Raw genomic sequence first — 19,816 nt, forward strand, 5'->3', positions numbered from 1 at the left:
TTTGATATGTTTGAAAGTTGAAGCAGGTTGTTTTGTGTGAACGGAGTCTGAAATTTTATGTGTAAACAACAAATGTAGCAGTTTAAATGTTGTCATGACTACGACTACAAAATGTATAAACTGGCCCACATATAAGTTAAACAAAACTTAAATGTAAGTATCTGATTGTTTGTTATAAATATTGCAAGAATATTAATTTTATTCACCACTTCAAAAATTACTGTGTTGCAATGGGTGAAGTATTTGGCTGATTGGCTGCATCTAAACCTTAAGCTAACATTACTTGACTAATCTATGAAAAAGTCCTTGATCAGGTTAGCTTGCTGTGTAATTAATTATTACAAATTATGAAATAAATAAGGATTATATTATATATTTTTGAACAGTAGCTTACCCCACATCTCTTGGTAGTTGAAGGAAACAATCTTGGGATCATCCTCAGGGTGACATCTTCTGAAGTTGATCAGCTCTGATAAATACTCAAATAAAAAGTCGGGATTATCACCAGGTTGAGATAGCAGTGCTGCTCTGGTAATACACTCCAACAAGCTCTTCAGTCCGTACGGGCACAAATTGTGGGAAGTCATCTTTACGTCTCTTTGACAGTACTCTTTCCTACAGTAATGTTAGACTCTTAAATGTGAACTAAGCTTTACTGGCTTGTACCCCCTCCAGCAGAAAGCCTTTGTTAGGTCATAGAAGGCTCTGACATCATTTGTGTTCTGAGTTCTATTTATTGAGTCATAGGTTACTGAATTTTTTAGAATGTTTACATCATTGACTGTATTACACTTTTTAGCCACCTTAAAGTTATACCAAGGTGACATTGATTCAACATTGAAATTCCATCACAGTGTTGAGGTTGAATATTCCAGGCTAAGTAATATTGAGTCAATGTTGATGATTCCTTGCTTTTTTCAAGACAAACATTGAATCAGTGGTGATATTTCCCCACTGGCAAGTGGGGCTGAGGATTGCCATGTCGGTCTATCCTTTGGTCAACATTTCAAGGCAACATATCTCAAAAACTATTGGCTGCATTTCCGTGAAATTTGGCAAGCACATTCATGCTACTCAGAGGATGAACCCTGTTAATTTTGTGACCTCATAACCCCCCAACAGACACATTTTGGCTTCTATGCAATAGAATATGCCCCAAATGTAGGGGTGGGGCTGCCGAGTGTTATCATTATTATTATGATTACTATAAATAATTATTTTTGCTGCTACACCTTTTAGCAGAGCACCTGTGTAATTATTTAATCAATAGTTTTTATGTATTTATTATTATTTGTTATACCATTGTTTATTTGTATCAGAAGTATCTCTTCTATTTCCTTTAAGGTATTAATAAGTCATTACATTTCAGCCCTCTTTTCATATTAACGACATACAGTACTGTGCAAAAGCTAAAAGTAAAGTGAGAATGCTTACAGAAATATTGCTATAATTTTTTTTAATTCATCAATTAACTTCTTGCAACATTGAGTAAACAGCAGAAACCTAAATGAAATCAATTTGCTGTGAGCAGCTTTGCCTTTAAAACGGCAGCAGTTCTCCTCGGTACACTTTAACACAGTTTTTCATGGTAATTTGCAAGTAAGTTGTTGTAACCATCCTGGAGAAAGAATGTTCTTCTGTGGATTTATTATTTAGGCCATCTCAGGTGCTTCTTCATGTAATCCCAGATTGACTCCATGATGTTGAGATCAGGGCTCTGTGGGGGCCGTACCATATCATCTGTTGCAGGACTCATCATTCTTCTTGTTGCTGAAAATAGTTCTTTATGACTCTAGCTGTATGCTTGGGGCCATTGCCATGTCATGAATAAATTTGGGACCGATCAGACACCTCCCTGATGGTATTGCATAATGGTTAAGAATCTAAACATCTAGGGTGTCTAAAACTTTTTCACAGTACTGTATGTTCTAAAACACTGCCTTCTCATGGACATATAGGGGGGAAAAGCATGAGGTAAACTGAATGACAACTAACAATGATTTGTGCATTTTTTAAAAACAGTCCTCTCCCTTTTCCTCACTTGACCTTATGCTGCTTTCAAAACAAATGGGAACTGGGAAATTTTTTTACAAACTAACTTTTTTAACTTGTTTTTTAAAAAACCAAAACAAAAAACAACAGTTCTGGAACCCCTATTTTTTGGTAAGTGTGTCTCAGATTTCCCATTTATCTGAGCTGTAGTTAAGTGTCTTTGGCAAAGGAAGACAGGATAGAGAGGAAGATACATTGACTGAGGGGTTTTGGAGGAGAACACAAAATCCATATATAGTACATTTTGAATATTTTTTTGCCAATTGCCATGTTATCTTACAGAAAAAGAAGAAGAATAGTTTTCTTGCTGGCTCATTTACTAGCATACTTAGCTCATCACAGTTAATGGATGTTGTGTTGCATAGCTGAAGTTAGGTTATGTCCTACTGATGATGTTGCGTTAGCATTAGCAGGGTATCGCTAACACATAGCTAGCAGGGTTAGCATTAATTTCCTATTTGCTATGGTTTGTTGATGATAAATTATATTTAGGTTTTTGAGGGCAATGCTAACCATTTATAGGAGTTGGGTGCAGAAACAGCTAATAGGCCTTTTTAATTATTATTTCAGCAAGAAATTTGAATGAGCACTTAGCATAGTGAGAGTTGCATGCTAGCTTTTTCCTATTCAGCTATAGCTATTTTTTTGAGCGGGAATATAGCTATGGTTTTATTGGGTGGCTGACCTCTGCAACTATTCCTTAGTTTTAAATGCTGAGTTACTTGTGAAAAACCCTGTCAGTGTTTCCACTATTGTTAATGTTAAAAATCCAGCGGCCTGTTGCACCAGCTGTGCGTAAGTTCTCTCTTAAGATAGGGTGTAAAGTCCACACTAAATGATACGTTGAAACTAGTTAGTTTGATCTTAAATCCGTGTCGATGTTTAGTTGCACCACGCAGACGTAGTGTTCATCTTATCTACACTGGCGTAAAGTCCACACTAATTGAAATATTGTTGCAGAAAATGACGTTTTCACTTTCTGTGACCAATCAGGGAAAAGCACCATCCTTGACTCAGTGTTTATTACCGTGTTGTCAAAGTACATAAACATGATGACAGTTGGGCTGACAATCTGGGTTAAGAGCTTTCATATTTCATTAACACTAACCAAATAATAATGATATTGCTATTCGTTAGGTTCATAGACTGTAACTTTGTCACATTACATCTGTGGTGAGCATTTTTCATTATCATTGCTTTGTAATTTACCACATTACGATCGTCTCAGAAAATAAAGTACTTGAGTTGCCAATCACTGTATTTATTGTTGTTTTTAATGTAACATTATTTTTATATGTTAAAACCTGTCATGCTCATTAAGTGTGTGCAAAAACAAGCTCGTGCCCATTTGTCTTTTAACACTTTGCTACACAATTGCCAAGACATTAGACATTAAACGGCTGACATTAACAGCTAAAAAAAAAGCTAAAAAACGGTAATCACCAAACAGCAACAAAAAAGGTGATTTAACTCGGGCAAAACATTATGATAAGGTGTTACCTCACTTACAACCTTGGTCTACAGCTAGTGAAAAATAACAATGGTGACATTGAGTGGTGAAACCTTCAACTGCAGCATAGGGTAACATAACGGTACACTGTTTGAGATGAAATTGTAACGTTGTAACACACATAATGATAGCCCACACTAGCAAAAACTGTTATAAATTAGTAGTTGTTAATTAGAAAGTTGTTTAACGCTATATATTTGCTTGCCAACACTATAACGTCAGTGTCTAACATTAATCTTTCAAGTGCTAGTCCTATAACATAGTGTAATAAATTACTATGTTGACATTAGTTTGTGTACTGTTTCAGGGATTTGGCCATCTGTCTCACAAAATATAAACAAAGCAAAGAATCACTGGAATCTAAATGTAATAACTTTGTCACCAATAAAAAAAAAACAACAAATATGGGAGGATATCACAGGCGCCATCAGTGTAAAGGGAGTGGAGCACAGGGATGTGAAAGAAGTGAGGAAGAAGAGGAGTGACCTTAAAATGCAGGCAGTTGAGGACTTTCCAAGACACGTCCCAACAGGAGGTAGACTAAAGCCAGACATACTCTTCACTGGTTTTGGACATTGTTGGAGAGGACTCCCCCTCAGTAATTGGAATTTCATTTGGGATTGAGAGTGGCACAGCAGAAGAAGCTCCAGCGCCTGTTTTGGAAGCATCTCTCCCACCAGCAGCACCACCCCTCCTTCATACTCCTGAACAACCTCTGCCCCCACCTGCAGAAGCATGTCTGCCACCATCCCTCCAACCTCCAGAGCCCACCTTCACTGGATTGGATGTGGACAGTCAGCCTACACAGTCCCCTGAGGATCAGTCCAGCAGCTAAAGGCAACAGGAGGCTTCCTGCTCCGAGCACAGAAGAGGATCATGTCAACACATTAGGATGTCGCCTGTTTACTGCTGAAATTGAGAAGCTCCAACAGGAAACACACAAGATCAAAGGATCAAAGCAGAAACAGAAAAAATTGAGCTTGAAAAGATCAAATTAAACCTAGAACTATTTAAATTACAAGAAGATATAAAAGCACAAGGATACACCATCACACTTACCAGCACACAATAACTTTCCTCTGTCAGTCACATTATTTTTAGACATTAAAAAAAAAGAACAAATCTTATAATTCGGCCAAATCTTACTAATTCTATTGTTACTAATTCTGTTATTACTACTACTGTTATTACTAATTCTGTTATTACTAATTATGTTACTAATAATTATTGCTAATACTGTTGGATTTGCAGAAAGAATGAAAAAGAAAAACATTCTGAAAAAAATAATTCATTATAAATTAATTTATTAATTATATTTATTATTTCATTTTGATTTTTAAATTATTGAGTGTTATTTTTTATGCAGTTTCATATTTCAAAGACTTTGTTGTATTTACAGTAGGCCTCTTATTGCAGTAGCTTGTTCACAGCTTGTTGAAAAAAATGATAGATTTATCATATTTATTCTGAATTATTATATCAATTATATTCATTTTAATGAAATTTTGAAATTATTGTTATTTATTTGTGCAGTTTTATATTTCAAACATTGTGTTGTTGTATTTACAGTAGGCCTACTAAATAAACATTTTTTTCATGCCTATTATGTAGCTTTTGAGTTTCAGCTCATCCAAAGTAGGATGCAGTAAGGTAGGCCCGAACAGTGGCTGCCTCTGTTGGTAGGGGGTCCTTGTTGTAAAAGGGAATATCTCTGTCATCCCCATCATCTGTATTTCCCTCCTCCACCAGTGGTACTTTCCACATCATTGCCATGTCGTGAAAGACAACACAGGCACCGGCTACAGCTGCAGCTCTGTCAGTCTCCATTAAGATGCCTATATGAAAATATGAAAGTATTTATATATATATGTATATATATACACACACACACACACACACGTGTATATATATATATATATATATATATATATATACACACATACATACATATACACACACACACACACACACATATATGTATATATATAATATAGCTAAAAGTTATACAAGTGTTATTTTTCAACTTGACTAAAAGCACTTCAAGCCAGATCAATGCATCCATTGAAAACAATCAATCATGATCATAACTTTACCAACACAAAGCCAGACCATCTATAAAGCTATACTGGTAAGAATTTGTCTGCTTTTAACACAGATTTGTAAAATATACAACAAAAATAATGTAGGAAATGATGTTTGGATGAAACCTCTTTGCAAACAGGCCCATCGGTTCTTCAGAACAGCTATGCACCGCTCCACCACATTTCTTGTCTTTGTGTGTGCTGAATTGTAGCGCTGCTCACTGACACTTGCTGGACTTAGGTATGGGGTCATAAGCCATTTTCTCAGGGGATATCCTGAGTCTCCCAGCAACCTCCCAGGGTATCGTCCTGCCTCAAATTTCTCCAAAGGCTAGACTGCTTGAGGATGAAGCTGTCATGCTTTGCCCCTGGTCATTTGATCACAGCATTTGTGATAACAAGGTCAGCATCACACACAGTCTGAGTGTTGATTGAGTGGTATCCCTTCCTGTTCACAAAATCATTTTCGTTGTCTTTGGGTCTCTTGATCCTGATGTGTGTGCCATCTACACAGCCAAGTAGGTCAGGAAAACCAGCTATCTGGTAGAGCTTCTCACGCGTCATATTCTGTTGCTCAGGCTGAGTTGGAAACTTAACGTAGTCGTTAAAGCGCTGACACAACAATAGTGCGACTGATCTTATTGCTCTACATACAGTAGATTTATGCACTTGAATCACCAACCAAGTTTTGAAATGATCCTGTGGCAAAATATCTTAGAGCCAGACACACTTGTAGGGAAGGACTGAGGGCACCGTTTCTGTCCGTGTCATGTTGCAGGTCTGCTGCTAGAAGGTCGGTAATCTGTTGTATCTCCGCTCATGGAAAACTAAAGCACGAGTATAAATCAAGGTCATCATAAATGTCCAACGGATGTAATCTATCACGGAGAACATGTTGCAGACGCAAAACAGCCGGTATAAGTTATCCCACCTTTCAAAACGATGCACCATGCTAACCGTGCCAACTGCTACTATACGGAGGACTTTACACCTACTAAGGGCTAGGTGTAATATTTAAGTTATACTTATGCCTATGTTGTAACTATTTCAGCTGGTGCAACCCTTAAAATGTTAGTAGCACGTAAACTCCGGCCTAAGTAAGAATTTACGTTCAAACGAGGCTACGTTTGAACTTAAGCACAGCTGGTGCAACTCAGTGCAGTTCTCCTCATGTTGCTTCCAGGGCAGAGTAAGGTTAGGCTAACGTTTAACGTTACTCGCTCTTATAGACTCCTCCAGTAACTTAGCTTAAATGCACAATATGTAATTTCAGCTGCTAGTGGTCTCTCAGTTAATACAATAACAAAAGACGGAGTGTGAAGACAGTGTGAAGTAGCATGGGATCATGGGAGTTGTTGTCTTGTTATACAACCAGTTTCTTCGGGTTAGGATTACTTCAGTGTTCATCGTTCAGGATGTTTTGAGCCGAATTATCTGCAGAGGTCTCCTCCTCTCCAAAATGAATGGACCCAATGTTTCAAACAGGTGAAAACACTGAATAAAGCAGTTTCACGTTAAAAATCAGCATTTCTCTGACGCTGTTCAGTAGGCACAGGATGCCCAGTAGAGGCTGCTAGCTGAGCTGCTGCTAATGTTTGCTTAACTTGTTTCTCTAACAATTTCAGATCCAGACGTTCAGCAGGTTTTTACCACGAGCCAAATGTTCTGCAGAGGTCTCCTCCTCTCCGGAACAAACAGACCCGGTGATTAAAGCAGGTGAAAACACTGAATAAAACTGTTTCACGTAAAAAAATCATTATTTTTCTGATGCTGTTGGGCTGGCGCTGGACGCCCAGTAGGGGCTGTTAGCTGAGCTGCTGCTAACGTTTACTCAGCTTGTTTCTCTGATAACTTAAGATTCAGACCTTCTTAAGAGTGAGCTGCATGCCTGTGGCAGACAATCACTGCCAGAAGTGGGAGACAAAAATCCTGCACTCCAACTTTAACTGTTTAACTGATAGTATTAATCAGTCGAAATTAAATAAATAATAATAAAATAATTAAGAACATCCCTAATGGTTTACAGTCTAATAATGTGTTTTTGTATTGATTACTGATGGTGGCTGATCATGATGATTAACAGCTAATTGTAAACATGATATGCTTGATGATCCCGATGAAACTTTAAAGCTCATAATATTACCTCCCCTTTTCTTTCAGCTGCTGTGTGTCTGCGGTGTATTTACTGCTTTTTCACACATGATTTCAGTCTAGTTGGAGGAGTTAAACCTGCCGCTTTCTGCCTTTGTATAATTATCCAGGCTTCTGCTGTTTCTACTGTATTTCATGGAGTTTGCAGGGTTTTCAAACAGAAATACTCCAACATCCAGCAGCTGAAAGTGCTGTGTCCAGATAGTTAATGGTTGAATGTGGTTTCTGTGGGCAGCTGTATAAACTGTGTAGCTGTTTTAATGTTGCAAAAATACCTAGTTTTCCCACGCATCCTGGAAAACCTGGAAATTTAAGGCATTTTTCAAGTACAAGGCGACACCTTTTGAAATGTGATTGTCTTAGCTGAAATGATCTAAGAAATGTTAACCCCTTAAAATATTATTTGTAAAAAAAGAGTTGTTAAATGAAAATGACTTAATAACAGGAACAATCAGTGTGTAGTGTCTGTTGTTTCTCTTCACAGTGGTTGTTGTTCAGTAATAACTGAATTAATTAATTTACATTTTGTTTTTGGCTGGTTTTTCAGAACAAACCACTGCACACACGAGGGCAGCTTCTGTTTGTAAATTTCACCAGGAGCAGGATGGGAAATAATCTCAAAATGAATTTAGTTGTAGTCTTGCAAATAGTGGCCCTGCAAGATCCCCAGTCTTTGCAAAATCTTAGTCTGTAAGTAAACTTAGTGACTTATGACACATTGTTTTTAGATGTGAGAGGGTGTCAGACTTAAGTCTTTTAAAAGTCTTTTCAAAGTCTTCTAGTGTATAAATCCAATGCCTTGGTGACTCGACCCTATCTCCAATACAGAAATCAAGCTCAATCGCCCAATTTCAACATACTGTGTGGTGTTGATGCAGCAGCTAATATGAGCTGACAAAAATAGTTTTGCTGTTAAATTTTTAACCCCAATGTTACAACCACATTGAGCTAGCAGAGGGGTATTCCTCCCATAAAACAGATACTATCTTTTAATCACAATGTTACGGCTGAGGTTGTTTTTGGACCCAAAAGCAGACACAGAAAACAGATGGATGGATGAGAAAAAGATGGTTTAATGAGCAACCTTTGGAGGGTAGAAGGGAGGGAGGGAGGCTGGTGCTGGCAAGGGGCAGGCGGGTTGGAGAGGGGTTGTGTGGCAGAGAGAGATAGGTGGCTGGGTGCGCTTCGCATGGTGTGGCTGGAGAATGGGCTTGCAGCTGAAGAACAACAGATGACCAGGTTGACACTGGAGACCTGGGCAAAGGAGAGCACATGGAAATAACTCTAGTATTGCTAATACCGAGTGGCCGAGAGTGTAGGTACCACTAAGGTGACTGAACAATCTGGCGATGAGTGGAAGGAGAACTGGAGTATTTGAGCTGAGGCTTGACGAGCTGATTGTAGACAGGAGTGGAATTGAACCCAGGTATCAGGTCAGGGAAGCCGTGGCCACACACATACACATACACACACACACACACACACACACACACACACACACACAAACAAACTGGGGAGGAGGAGACACAGGGGGAAAAAAACAGAAACACAAGGAGAAAAACTAGAGACCCAGCCAGAGCCCTAACACACAAATTAAGTAACTACACTATCAAATTTGTTTTGCTTCAAAAAAAGAGATTTTGTTAGTGCTTATGTGGTTATTCCCTCACAAACTTTAACATACTTTACTAGACTGTTAAAATACATAACTGCCTTGTTTATTGCAGTGGGTTTGTTCTGACGACGGCTTATGGCCATCATGAATGTGTTGGCAGTGTTATGTGTTATTGTACATTACTACTATTCAGATGGGCCAAGTGTCTGTTATACTGGCTACCCTTGTGAAGCTTGTTTGTTCCTGTTGTCATGGAGCAGTGATTCATACAGCACTTAATTCATATTGCACTTAATGATGCAGTTAATTCATATTTCACAAATTGATATGAGTGTTGTTTAAAAAAGACAACAAATTCATGTTTCCTATATATGTCTCCAATAAATTTGTCATGTCCTCAATTAGATGCTTATTCAGTGTAATTTTATGTTTTTGATTCTACACAAATCTGACAGTAATCAGAGGCTATAGTGTCAGTGTTTGTCCCAAGCTTTAGTTGACTGTGATTAGCTCCTCATTCCTTTGCAACAGAAGGACAGGACCAGGCATTATTGGTGCATCCACCTCCAGCAGAGGAATGGGGAAATCCTCGAGAAATGGTAGGCTAACTAATTTCAGGATGAGATCATCATACATTTGTGCTAATCAGTGCCGTGTACATTTAACAACACCTTCATTTGTGCTTGTTCATTTTAAGGCACTAGTGCAGTGCCTGTTCAAAACGTGCCCGTTTGGAACGGGCTGATTTCTCAATACCTAGAGAGAGTTGTGGCCCTCCCCTAAATGCCTCTCATGCAGACTATTGGTAGATGCTACAATTTACCGATGCTCCTGTTGGGACCGGCAGTGTGTTTGGTTATTAGCAATAATTCAAGATATTGTTAATCTTAATCAATAATTCGGGCACCAACTGTTGGATCTGTGAGGAACACAGTTGATTATTTGCATTAACTAATTATAACAATTAATAGAATTATTAATATGAATTAACAAATACGGGGTACCACCCGGAAACCGGGACCAATAACCAAACAAGGTAGTCTCATAAATGGGAGTTCACCTAGAATGTTAATATCTAAGAGATCAACATTCAAGGGTAAATAAAGAAGGGTGAATTTGAGCTCTGACTCCTTCAATCAGCCACTTTTCACAACATGTTACACACAATAATGACAAAAGAACTTCTTTTTAAAGATATAACAGTGTTTATTAAACTTAGCAAAATTAACAAAGTTAACAAATGCTTCATTCAATAAACAACTATTCTAAAATCTAATTCTACCAAACAAACACCAGCTATGTACAGGGTTGAACACATGCAGGGGAATGCGTGCGTGTGTGTGTGTGTGTGTGTGTGTGCGACAAGATGGCGACAGGGCCTGACGTGATGACGTTGTCGGTCTGCGACGTGGACATGACTATGGGAGGAAGTCACGTCACACGAGAACCGAATGGCGGAAGTACGGTGGGGTCTTGGTCAGACAGAAGCAAGATGGTGCCGCCTTGTAGTAGGCGTCTTGCACTCACCCAATTCCGTGAAAAACACACAAGTCTGATGGCGGATAAGGAAAGACAAAGCAAAGCTTTGTCCGACGTTATCTGACCATCAGATGTGCAAAAAGATGTTGGTGCGTGTATGCATGTGTGTGTGCGCGCGTATATGTGTTAGTCAAAAGAGAGGGAAGAAGGAGAGAAAGCGATCATGAGAGGGAGAGAAGCAGTTCCTTTGTCCACAGAGAGCGCACATACAGACGGCAGTCTGTGACGCACGTTGTCTGGTTTCTGATCGACAAAGCAACTTACTTTCTCACTCACGATGACACAAACACAGCGGTAGTCCCGAGCGGGACAAACACAAAACAGTCTAGCGTGGTGAACACAACTAAACAGGCAGCAAACTTAAAATACTCCTAAGAGTAAAGCAGAGAAAAATGGACTCGGCGGTCTGTCAACTCACACAACAAAGCAATAGCAATAAAGCTAAAAAGCTAAATGCTAAACAACAGCAACTGATGCTGAAAAGAACACACAACTAACACTGCCTCTGCCCAGACTTATGCCTCTTACTTGGTCGCTTCAGAAAGCAAGCAGGGTGTGTGTGTAGTCTGTCTTTCTGTCCTTGGCTCGGATGCAGACGGTGGCCGTTCTTGCACGGTCAGCGAAAAGCACGGCTAGCAGCTGAGATGACCGGCTGATCCCGGCCAGCGGCTCCTCACATCTCCGAAAACGGAGCAAATGTACGAACAGGCGTTATTTGGATAACTTGACCCCATATTGTTAATCTAAATGGTTACTTTCTCGCCTGAAAAAATATTAAAACTTAATGAAGTGACATATTAACAGTCCTACAGCGAAAATTACAAAAGCTTTTAGCCTGGCTCATCTCCTCCATTGCACAGTCTAAAGAGACGCAATGCATTGTGGGGCAGTTGAGTATGTCCAGTAAGCTCACGCCGCATACTCAGAAATTCTTGCTAATGTAGTATACATCCGGGTATTTCTTGCGTACACAAAATCCACATACTATGCAGTTGGAACGCACTACATACTCAATTTGACGTCATACTTAGTATGAATAGTACGTTAGTATGCGATTTCGAACACAGCCTATAATTTACCCATATTCTCTAAAAGCCTCACATGCAGTCTATCAGTAAACACTATAATTTACCCATGTTCCCTAAACACCTCGTATGCAGGCTATTGGTAGATGTTACAATTTGGTAATTGTTACTAATTTACCAAACGCCTCACATGCGTACAATTTTGAGTTGAGCTGGAGTTGATCAGATGAACTGTAGTGTCTGTTCAAAAGGTTCCTGAGACATCCTGCACTATGTCGTGAACATACATAACTCTCTAAACTTTTTCAATAAATTCTCTATGGTAGTTCTTATTGCTATGGGTGTAGTCCCATCTCCGACCACAATGTGGGTTGCAATGGCAGACTGGCGCTGTCAGTATTTAAGTTTGTTGACCCCATGGGTAGAAGAAGAAGCAAATCAACGTTATTTATGAGGTGTTTGTTATATGTTTCTCGAGAACCACTCATCCAGACAACTTCACACATCAACATTGCACTTCCTCTTTTACCCAGCAATCCACCTGCTAGGTATGAAGTCGATCGGATGAACGGTTCTCGAGATACGTGATAGACAAACCCACATACATACATACAGACAGAGATTCCACAATGGAATAACAAATGGTTATTGTCACTTTGTCACTGATATTTGCCACAGTCAGAGGCCACAGCTATCTGTTCTACTGCACTTTTGCTTGACCTCTAGGAAGTTGTAGGCTCCAGTAAACAGGCAAGAGACAAACTGCTGCATTGACTTAAGTAATCAATCGTAATTATCACATATATTGTGTTTTTTGCCTTTGATAACTAAGTTCCAGGACCCTCTGCTGCTGGTGCCCAACATGGCCTTCTTCATTCTCCTGATGTGGCAGCTGCCCTCAGCCAGGAGAAAGATATGCATCACCTTGAGCTCTGTTTTCATCAACTTTTACCTGCTGGTAGGGCTCTTACCACAGACATCTAAAACAATGAACTTGACAATGAACTTTAACATGACAGTGCAAAAAATATGGAACCAGTTGCTGTGGTTATGCAACTGTAACCCGGGTCACAAAGGGTTAACAACACAGAAGTGCTTCAGCCAATCAGAGTGCAGGTCCACAGCACCGCAGGCAAGCTACACAACGTACGCTAGTCAGACGCTGGGTGACACTGTTGAGAGAGGACCTGCTGCTGAACGGTAAAAATATAACTCAGATAAAACAGTAAAAACACCAAATAATGTTGTTAAAACAAAACAGTAACAGCCTGTACTTTGTTGTAAGCTCGTAGAGGTGTGTGTGTGAGAGGCTGCTCACTGAAACCTGCCGAGTGACACAGAGGAACTCCCGAATTGGTGAGTAGTAGTAAAAGTAAACAATTAAATGCTGCGCCACACGATGCTAGGCTAAGCTGGCTAGCTCAAGTGAATGAGCCTAGAGCTAACAAAAATTAGCATTTAGTGCTGAACAGTGCAATTAGCCGACTGTTGTAGAGCTTAAATAAACTAAAACTGACATGAGGCAGAGGTCTGATTTTTTTATGCCCATATATGTAAGTAATTTGGTGTTTTATACATCCTGATCTGAGAGTATGTTTATTAGGCGTCATTACCAAACAAGTTACCATTTGTGTATTTTAATTCATTAATGGGAAATTTCACTTTATTTACATATATTCAGTGTACATTGTATGCTAGCTAACCAGTTAGCTTAGCAAGTCTAAAACTTAGCTAACATTTTCTGCAAAGAGTGAAAATTGCCATTACCATCACGTGTCATTACCATCACACAAGTGACTGTGATGGTAATGACAATCAGTGATGGTAATGACAATTTATCTGTTTATTACCTTATAACTAGAATATATTAGCTTAATTTACTATTTACTACTTTACTATGATACATAATTGAACAGTGACCAACCATTATTTACATTTTTGTTTGAAGATGTCAACATGGCCCCAGCTAAACCAGCTCAACGGTCAAAAAAATACAGAGACAAAATCAAGGAAGATCCTGAGAAATATCAGCAATATCTTGAAAGAGAAAAAGAGAGATACAAAAAAAGAAAAGAGACAGGAAAATTGAAAGCCATATCACAATTATCAAAGCGGGAACAAAGATGCAGGAGACGTCAGTGGAAAGTTAACCAAAGAAACAAAAGGGCCAGTGATAAGAACAGAGAGAAGATACAAAGTTATATAACTGAAAACACCCCCCCCCCCCCCCCCCCCCCCCCCCCCCATATCTCCTATAGGTCAGGAAGAACATGAGAATGAAGTGCCCATTCTTGAAGCTTCACCTGATGTTTCTGACAGTTCTCATCATAAAACCCCAAGTCATATGAGAGGACGGAAAAAAGTGAGAGCAAATAGGGCAAAAGCTTACCGTGACCTTGCTGAGTACCATCTGAAGCTTGAACATGCTCTGAGAAAGGTTGAGAAGTATAAAAAGAGATATCAAAGGCTCTCCGAGAAGCTGAAAATTTCAGAATCCCCCAAAATGAAATTAAAGCAACAAATGCAGCTAAAACCGAAGGCCCTTCGAAGAACACTACTGTTTCAGAATGTAGTGCTTTCTCAGCTGAGAAAAAAATATAAGGATTCTGGCACAAAAGAAAAACAAGTAGTGTCAAAGATTCTGGCTTTGAAGATTCTAAAGAAGTACCACTAGGTGAAAGAAGCGCAAAACCAACTTGGTTTCTCAGCCAAGATGATGCGGAAAAACAGCGAACGGCCTGCTGGTCTTCACTTTCATAGGAAACCCTACAAAAACATAATCAGTGTGGATACCACTGAGAGAATTAAGATATTCTTGGAACGAGACGATAACAGCAGAGCAACAACAGGGAAAAGGGAGACACTCACCCGACAGAAGGTGAAAAAGCAGAAGCGTTTTCTAAATGACACACTTCACAACCTTTATCTGAAGTTCAAAATGGAAAGTCCACTGTTGAAGCTGTCATATACAGAGTTTTGCAAAAACCGACCTTTTTGGGTTGTGGCACCTACTTCATGCGACAGAGATACCTGCTTATACAAAATACATGCCAATGTGCAGTTTATGGCTGACAAGCTAGCGTATCATAGAGTGATACAAAGCAAAAACCCTGACAGGATGATGGAGACCTTATGCTGTGAAAAGCCAACAAAAGAATGTGCATACAGAGAGTGTAACCTCTGCAAAGCAAAAGAGCTGCAAACTGGTGAATTTGATCCTGGCTTACAGACCTATTGGTTTAACTGGAAAAATAAAGTTGAAGAACGTGAGAAGACAAACAAAGATGGAACAAAACACAAGTTCAATGTACACTTAACAACAAAGGAGCGGATATATGGTACCCTTCAATCTCTTTTGGAAGACTACACAACTGCTTTAAAAGAGAGGTTTGCAAGACATGTCTTCAACATCCGCCATCAGTACTCCATGCTGAGTCGTCTGAAAGAAAATGTTGGGCAGAGTGAGATTATTCTTCAAGTGGATTTTGCTGAGAATTATCTTTGCAAATACGCATCTGAGATTCAAGCCGTACATTTTGGCGACTCACACAAGCAAGCATCCCTTCACACTGGAGTTGCCTACACAGGAAAAGGGACGTCGTCATTGTGTTCGGTTTCCTCATCAATGAGGCATGATCCTTCAGCTATATGGGCACATCTCTCTTCTGTGCTCTCCCACTTGAAGGAACAGAACCCCTCTGCAACAACCCTGCATGTCATAAGTGACGGCCCTACAACCCAGTACCGATCCAAGAAGAATTTTTATTTACTCTCCACAATACCCTTTAGGTTTGGGTTCAACAGGGTGACCTGGAACTTTTTGGAGGCCGGGCATGGCAAAGGGCCTGCGGATGGAGTTGGGGCAGCAATAAAACGAAATGCTGATGCTATTGTTGCCCGTGGAATAGATATACCAAGTGGTGAGATCCTCTTCGATGTCCTGTCGAAGGAGCAATCAAAGATCAAGCTCTTCCATGTCACTGAAGAAGACATTTCAGCAAAGGATGCCTTGCTACCAAATCAACTGGAAACAGTTCATGGAACAATGAAAATACATCAGGTGGAGTATTTTATATATTATATTATAATATTTATTTATTAAATTAGTCTTTATGTACTCTGTGAATGTAGCATATTCAGTAACACCCAATTGTTTTAATTTTTGTACAGATTTTCACCAACAATCCAGGTCACATCAAGTGGCGAGTACTCAGCTGTTTCTGTTCAGCTCCAGAGGAGTGCAAGTGCTATGGCCCACAGACAGTGGCCATTCAGCGAGATGAGCCAACTACAAGCCAGGAAGGATCACCCCTGGATCTGCAGCCACCTGAGATGGACATACAGCCATCAACACTTGTCCCCATTTCAGAGATCACAGATCAACTGATAGGACAATGGTGTGCCATTCAATATGACCAAGATGTGTATCCAGGCATCATTCAGGATGTAGATGCAGCAGGTTGTACCCTTGTGAAAACAATGAGCATCATTGGCAAGAACCGTTTCTTTTGGCCTATGAAAGATGATGTCCTGTGGTATCAGCCACATGATCTGCTTGGTCTTGTCCCAGAGCCCCAGCCTGTCACAAAAAGGCACATGAGGCTACCAGAGAATGTGTGGGAGATGTTGTGCTCCCTCAGAGAATGAGACAAACTTGTGTCTAAGGTTTATATTGGTAGCACACTCTAAACTGTCAAAATATCTTTTTACAAAGTGATATTTGAGTGCTGTTAATTTAAAAAAGTGCTAAAAAATAAAGCCAGACACTTTAATTCTGCTATTGAGGTTCTGCACATGATGAGTTTTTATATTGTTAAGTGCATTTTCTTATTGCTAGTGTGTAAAATCAATTGGTTACTTATGTGGTTGTTGCAGTCACAGAATGTGATATATGTTTTTTACTGACTTAAATACTATTTTTCTTACTCTACTGTATTTCGTACTAGTATTTGTCTTTCAATGACATTGTTCTGATGATTTGTATAAGCTGGTTGATAATCACCGGCAGGTCCCTGACTGTTGTTTAATATGGGTCACGCCACTGTTGCTGTGCATGAATTAAAATGCTACACACTTATTGGAGAGTGCTGAAAACTTTATTTTCCATTTTATCATTTTTGGATTGGCACCCATCATATGGGACATTTGAGTTGAGCATGCCAATTCTCTTGTTTGATCCTTTTTTATGTCAGAAATGAGCCAGCTTGCCCAAAGAAGATATTACATAAGCAATGCTGTGGTAGTTTACCAAGTGATTCGTTTTAATGGAAGGTTAAGTGTTCAAAAGGTGTTCTTTTTAAAAAGTAGTATTTTCTTTATCTTTCATTAGTTGTAAAAACAACAAAAAACACCAGTGTTAATTTTTATGTCATTACCAAAACATGTTGTCATTACCGGAATACATTGTCATTACCGTCACAAGACATTTTTTTTTATAGAAAATATTACTTTTTTGTTAACTTGGGTTTTACCTCAATCATTGTGGTAATGTTTAAAAGTCTAAATTTGCATTTTCTGAAAAAATATACATTGCAATTCAAATATTCTGATTATTACGCAATATTTCATTGTTGAGACAAGGCAATATATTAAAAAGTTTGTGAGAACATGTTGTTAAAATGTATTTTAAATGTACTTACAAATATTTAGAACATAATTCTTAAAGAGCATGTTTTGTACTTACTGGAATGATTGTGAAAACTTTGCTTGTCAAATCATTTTGTATTAAAATCACTGTTTTGTTTTTGTGATGGTAATGACATTTTGCTGTGACAACTTTGAAAAAAGCATCATAATATCAAAATTATCATGAAGTACAATCAAAGCTATGCTAAGATCTTTGTTCCAGACCAATTGATAAACCTTTTGAAATAGAAAAAACAGAGATTAAAGAACATTATTTTTTCAAAATTCCAAAAGTCAAAAGTGCCCCGAATTGAAGAATCACCCAAGAATATAGAGTGTAAAGTTCACACTGTTGGTCTGTAATTCATGTAATATTGTTTTAATTTAAAAATACCAGGTTAAGATAAAAAATAGTTATTTAGTTCATTTTACTCAGAAATTCATTTACTGTAAAGGTTATTTAAAATGTGTTGATTTTTTACATTATATGTATATATTTTGTTGAGGTTTAAGGAATTAATCATTCCTGACAAATCAGAATGGCAATTGATTAATGATCATTTCTGGCCGTGTCAATGACTGTAAGTCAGGTTTTTTGAGTTGATTTGAAGTTGATGGTGAGCCAAACCAGATGAGACCATTAGATCCCTGGATTGAAGATCCCTGAACCGAGAGCCCAGAGCCGAGAACTGTCAACCTTACCTCTCTCCTGCCACGGCGGTAGGGTAAACATCTTAACTGCACAAGGCCAGCACCACTTTCATGCTCAACCCCCAGCCCCACTTGCACAATCCAAAATCCCAGACTCTGACTTTACTCTTCATTTTTTGACTTGATTTGGAAAAGACGCTTACCTTCTTCATTCTTCTTCAAACGCATTCCCTGTGCCTGTGGAAGGACCGAGCCATAACCAGCACTGGTTTAAATGAGTGGACTAAGTATTCATACTATTGATATGGTGTATTATTGTGCCTTGGTTAAAGTGATTTTGTTATTGCTAGAGCGAGTGTGAATGATGAGCAGTGAATGATGAACTGTTGCAAGGTTGAAGAGTGTTGTGAAGTGATAATATTGAACAGGATATGGTTCTGATATTGTTACCTAACTAACCTTGGATCCAGATATTGAGAATTTGGTTTACCTATAGAAGGGTGCACCCAGTCAAAACAGACTAGTAGTTGAAAAGAACTCAGTGGTTCAAAACCAAAAGAAAAAGTGACAGAAGAAATAATTTGTTGCTAAATTGAAACTGAGAAACTGACTTTGTGGAATTGAACTATTAACTGCACTTAAAGTTATTTTATTTTTTTTATTTATTTTGTTTATTTAAAAAAAAAAAGATATTACAAGGTACCAGTTTGCAGCTTCTTGTCTCATGTGGTCATTTAATGTTGCAAATAACCATTTCTGCCTCCTGTTCGAATCTGGTATCCTCTGATTCTGTTCCAACATTATTAAAATCCTTACTAAATAGTAGTGTTAGAAGCCGAGTGCTACACAACCAATCAACACCACAATGACTTTATGCTAGTGGAAATCTATAGAAAATGTTATATTTCACAGCCATTGACTGCATGTCTGCTTATAATGTTTTCATTTTAAACACTGGGCTGATTAACAATCATAGTAATAGTCCATTTACCTCTATATATTTTAAATCTGGCCCCTGATGCTTAAAAGACTGATATGCTCTTTTTCATCCCACTGTAGTCAGTGGCTGTGGTTTGGCTCTCTCACTTTAGGTAGTGGGGGTGCCCGGTAGCTCACCTTGTAGAGCATGCATACCATGTATAAAGGCTGAGTCCTTACCACAGCGGCCTGGGTTCAAATACAGCCCAGGCCCTTTGCTGCATGTTATCCCTTCTCTCTCCTCTGCCTTTCCTGTCTCTCTTCACTCTCAATATCAAATAAATCAGAAATGCCAAAAAATAGTCTTTGTAAAAAAAATTTAAAAATTTTTTTACATAGTGCACATTTATTTATGTAAAAATTTAGAGATTGCTATCCATTCAGTCACTGCAAGCCCTGCTAGTTTTGAGCTCCTTTACCAAGATGTGAAGTGCTACATTTTATGTAAGAATGCTGGAAACTCCACAAATGGCAAGCCACTCACTTGAGAAATTGTATGTGAATGACCATATCAATATAGGTGGGGGTGACGGGGGTTTTACTAATTAACTTAAATGATAAAACACATCTTTTGTTGCGGTAAAAGAGC

General features: G+C 38.7%; 1 protein-coding gene and 2 long non-coding RNA genes across 3 annotated transcripts; 2 read left to right on the plus strand and 1 right to left on the minus strand.

The window, feature by feature from the left end:
- Nucleotides 1-3,308: 3,308 nt before the first annotated feature.
- LOC121895792 lies at nt 3,309-4,727 on the minus strand. Its single transcript, XR_006095848.1, has 2 exons — nt 4,622-4,727; nt 3,309-4,414 (listed from the first exon to the last, which is right to left on the minus strand). It is a non-coding gene; the product is annotated as an uncharacterized LOC121895792 (long non-coding RNA).
- Nucleotides 4,728-11,498: 6,771 nt separating this feature from the next.
- LOC121898529 lies at nt 11,499-14,188 on the plus strand. Its single transcript, XR_006096503.1, has 3 exons — nt 11,499-13,173; nt 13,259-13,329; nt 13,922-14,188. It is a non-coding gene; the product is annotated as an uncharacterized LOC121898529 (long non-coding RNA).
- Nucleotides 14,189-14,686: 498 nt separating this feature from the next.
- Nucleotides 14,687-17,050, plus strand: LOC121896630. Its single transcript, XM_042410516.1, has 3 exons — nt 14,687-14,851; nt 15,659-16,033; nt 16,144-17,050. The coding sequence occupies exons 1-3, from the start codon at nt 14,687-14,689 to the stop codon at nt 16,618-16,620; spliced, it is 1,017 nt and encodes a 338-aa protein (XP_042266450.1). The 3' UTR covers nt 16,621-17,050.
- The last annotated feature ends 2,766 nt before the right edge of the window (nt 17,051-19,816 follow it).

Source organism: Thunnus maccoyii, chromosome 1, assembly GCF_910596095.1.
Source record: "Thunnus maccoyii chromosome 1, fThuMac1.1, whole genome shotgun sequence".
Lineage (NCBI taxonomy): Eukaryota > Metazoa > Chordata > Actinopteri > Scombriformes > Scombridae > Thunnus > Thunnus maccoyii.

What these genes read in the sequence shown, in the direction of transcription:
- LOC121896630 (XM_042410516.1), top strand. Translation starts at nt 14,687, where the DNA reads ATGATGCGGAAAAACAGCGAACGGCCTGCTGGTCTTCACTTTCATAGG. An exon ending in AGACACTCACCCGACAGAAG is followed by an intron (nt 14,852 to 15,658) that starts GTGAAAAAGCAG and finishes TCCCACTTGAAG; the next exon opens with GAACAGAACCCCTCTGCAAC. An exon ending in GAACAATGAAAATACATCAG is followed by an intron (nt 16,034 to 16,143) that starts GTGGAGTATTTT and finishes ATTTTTGTACAG; the next exon opens with ATTTTCACCAACAATCCAGG.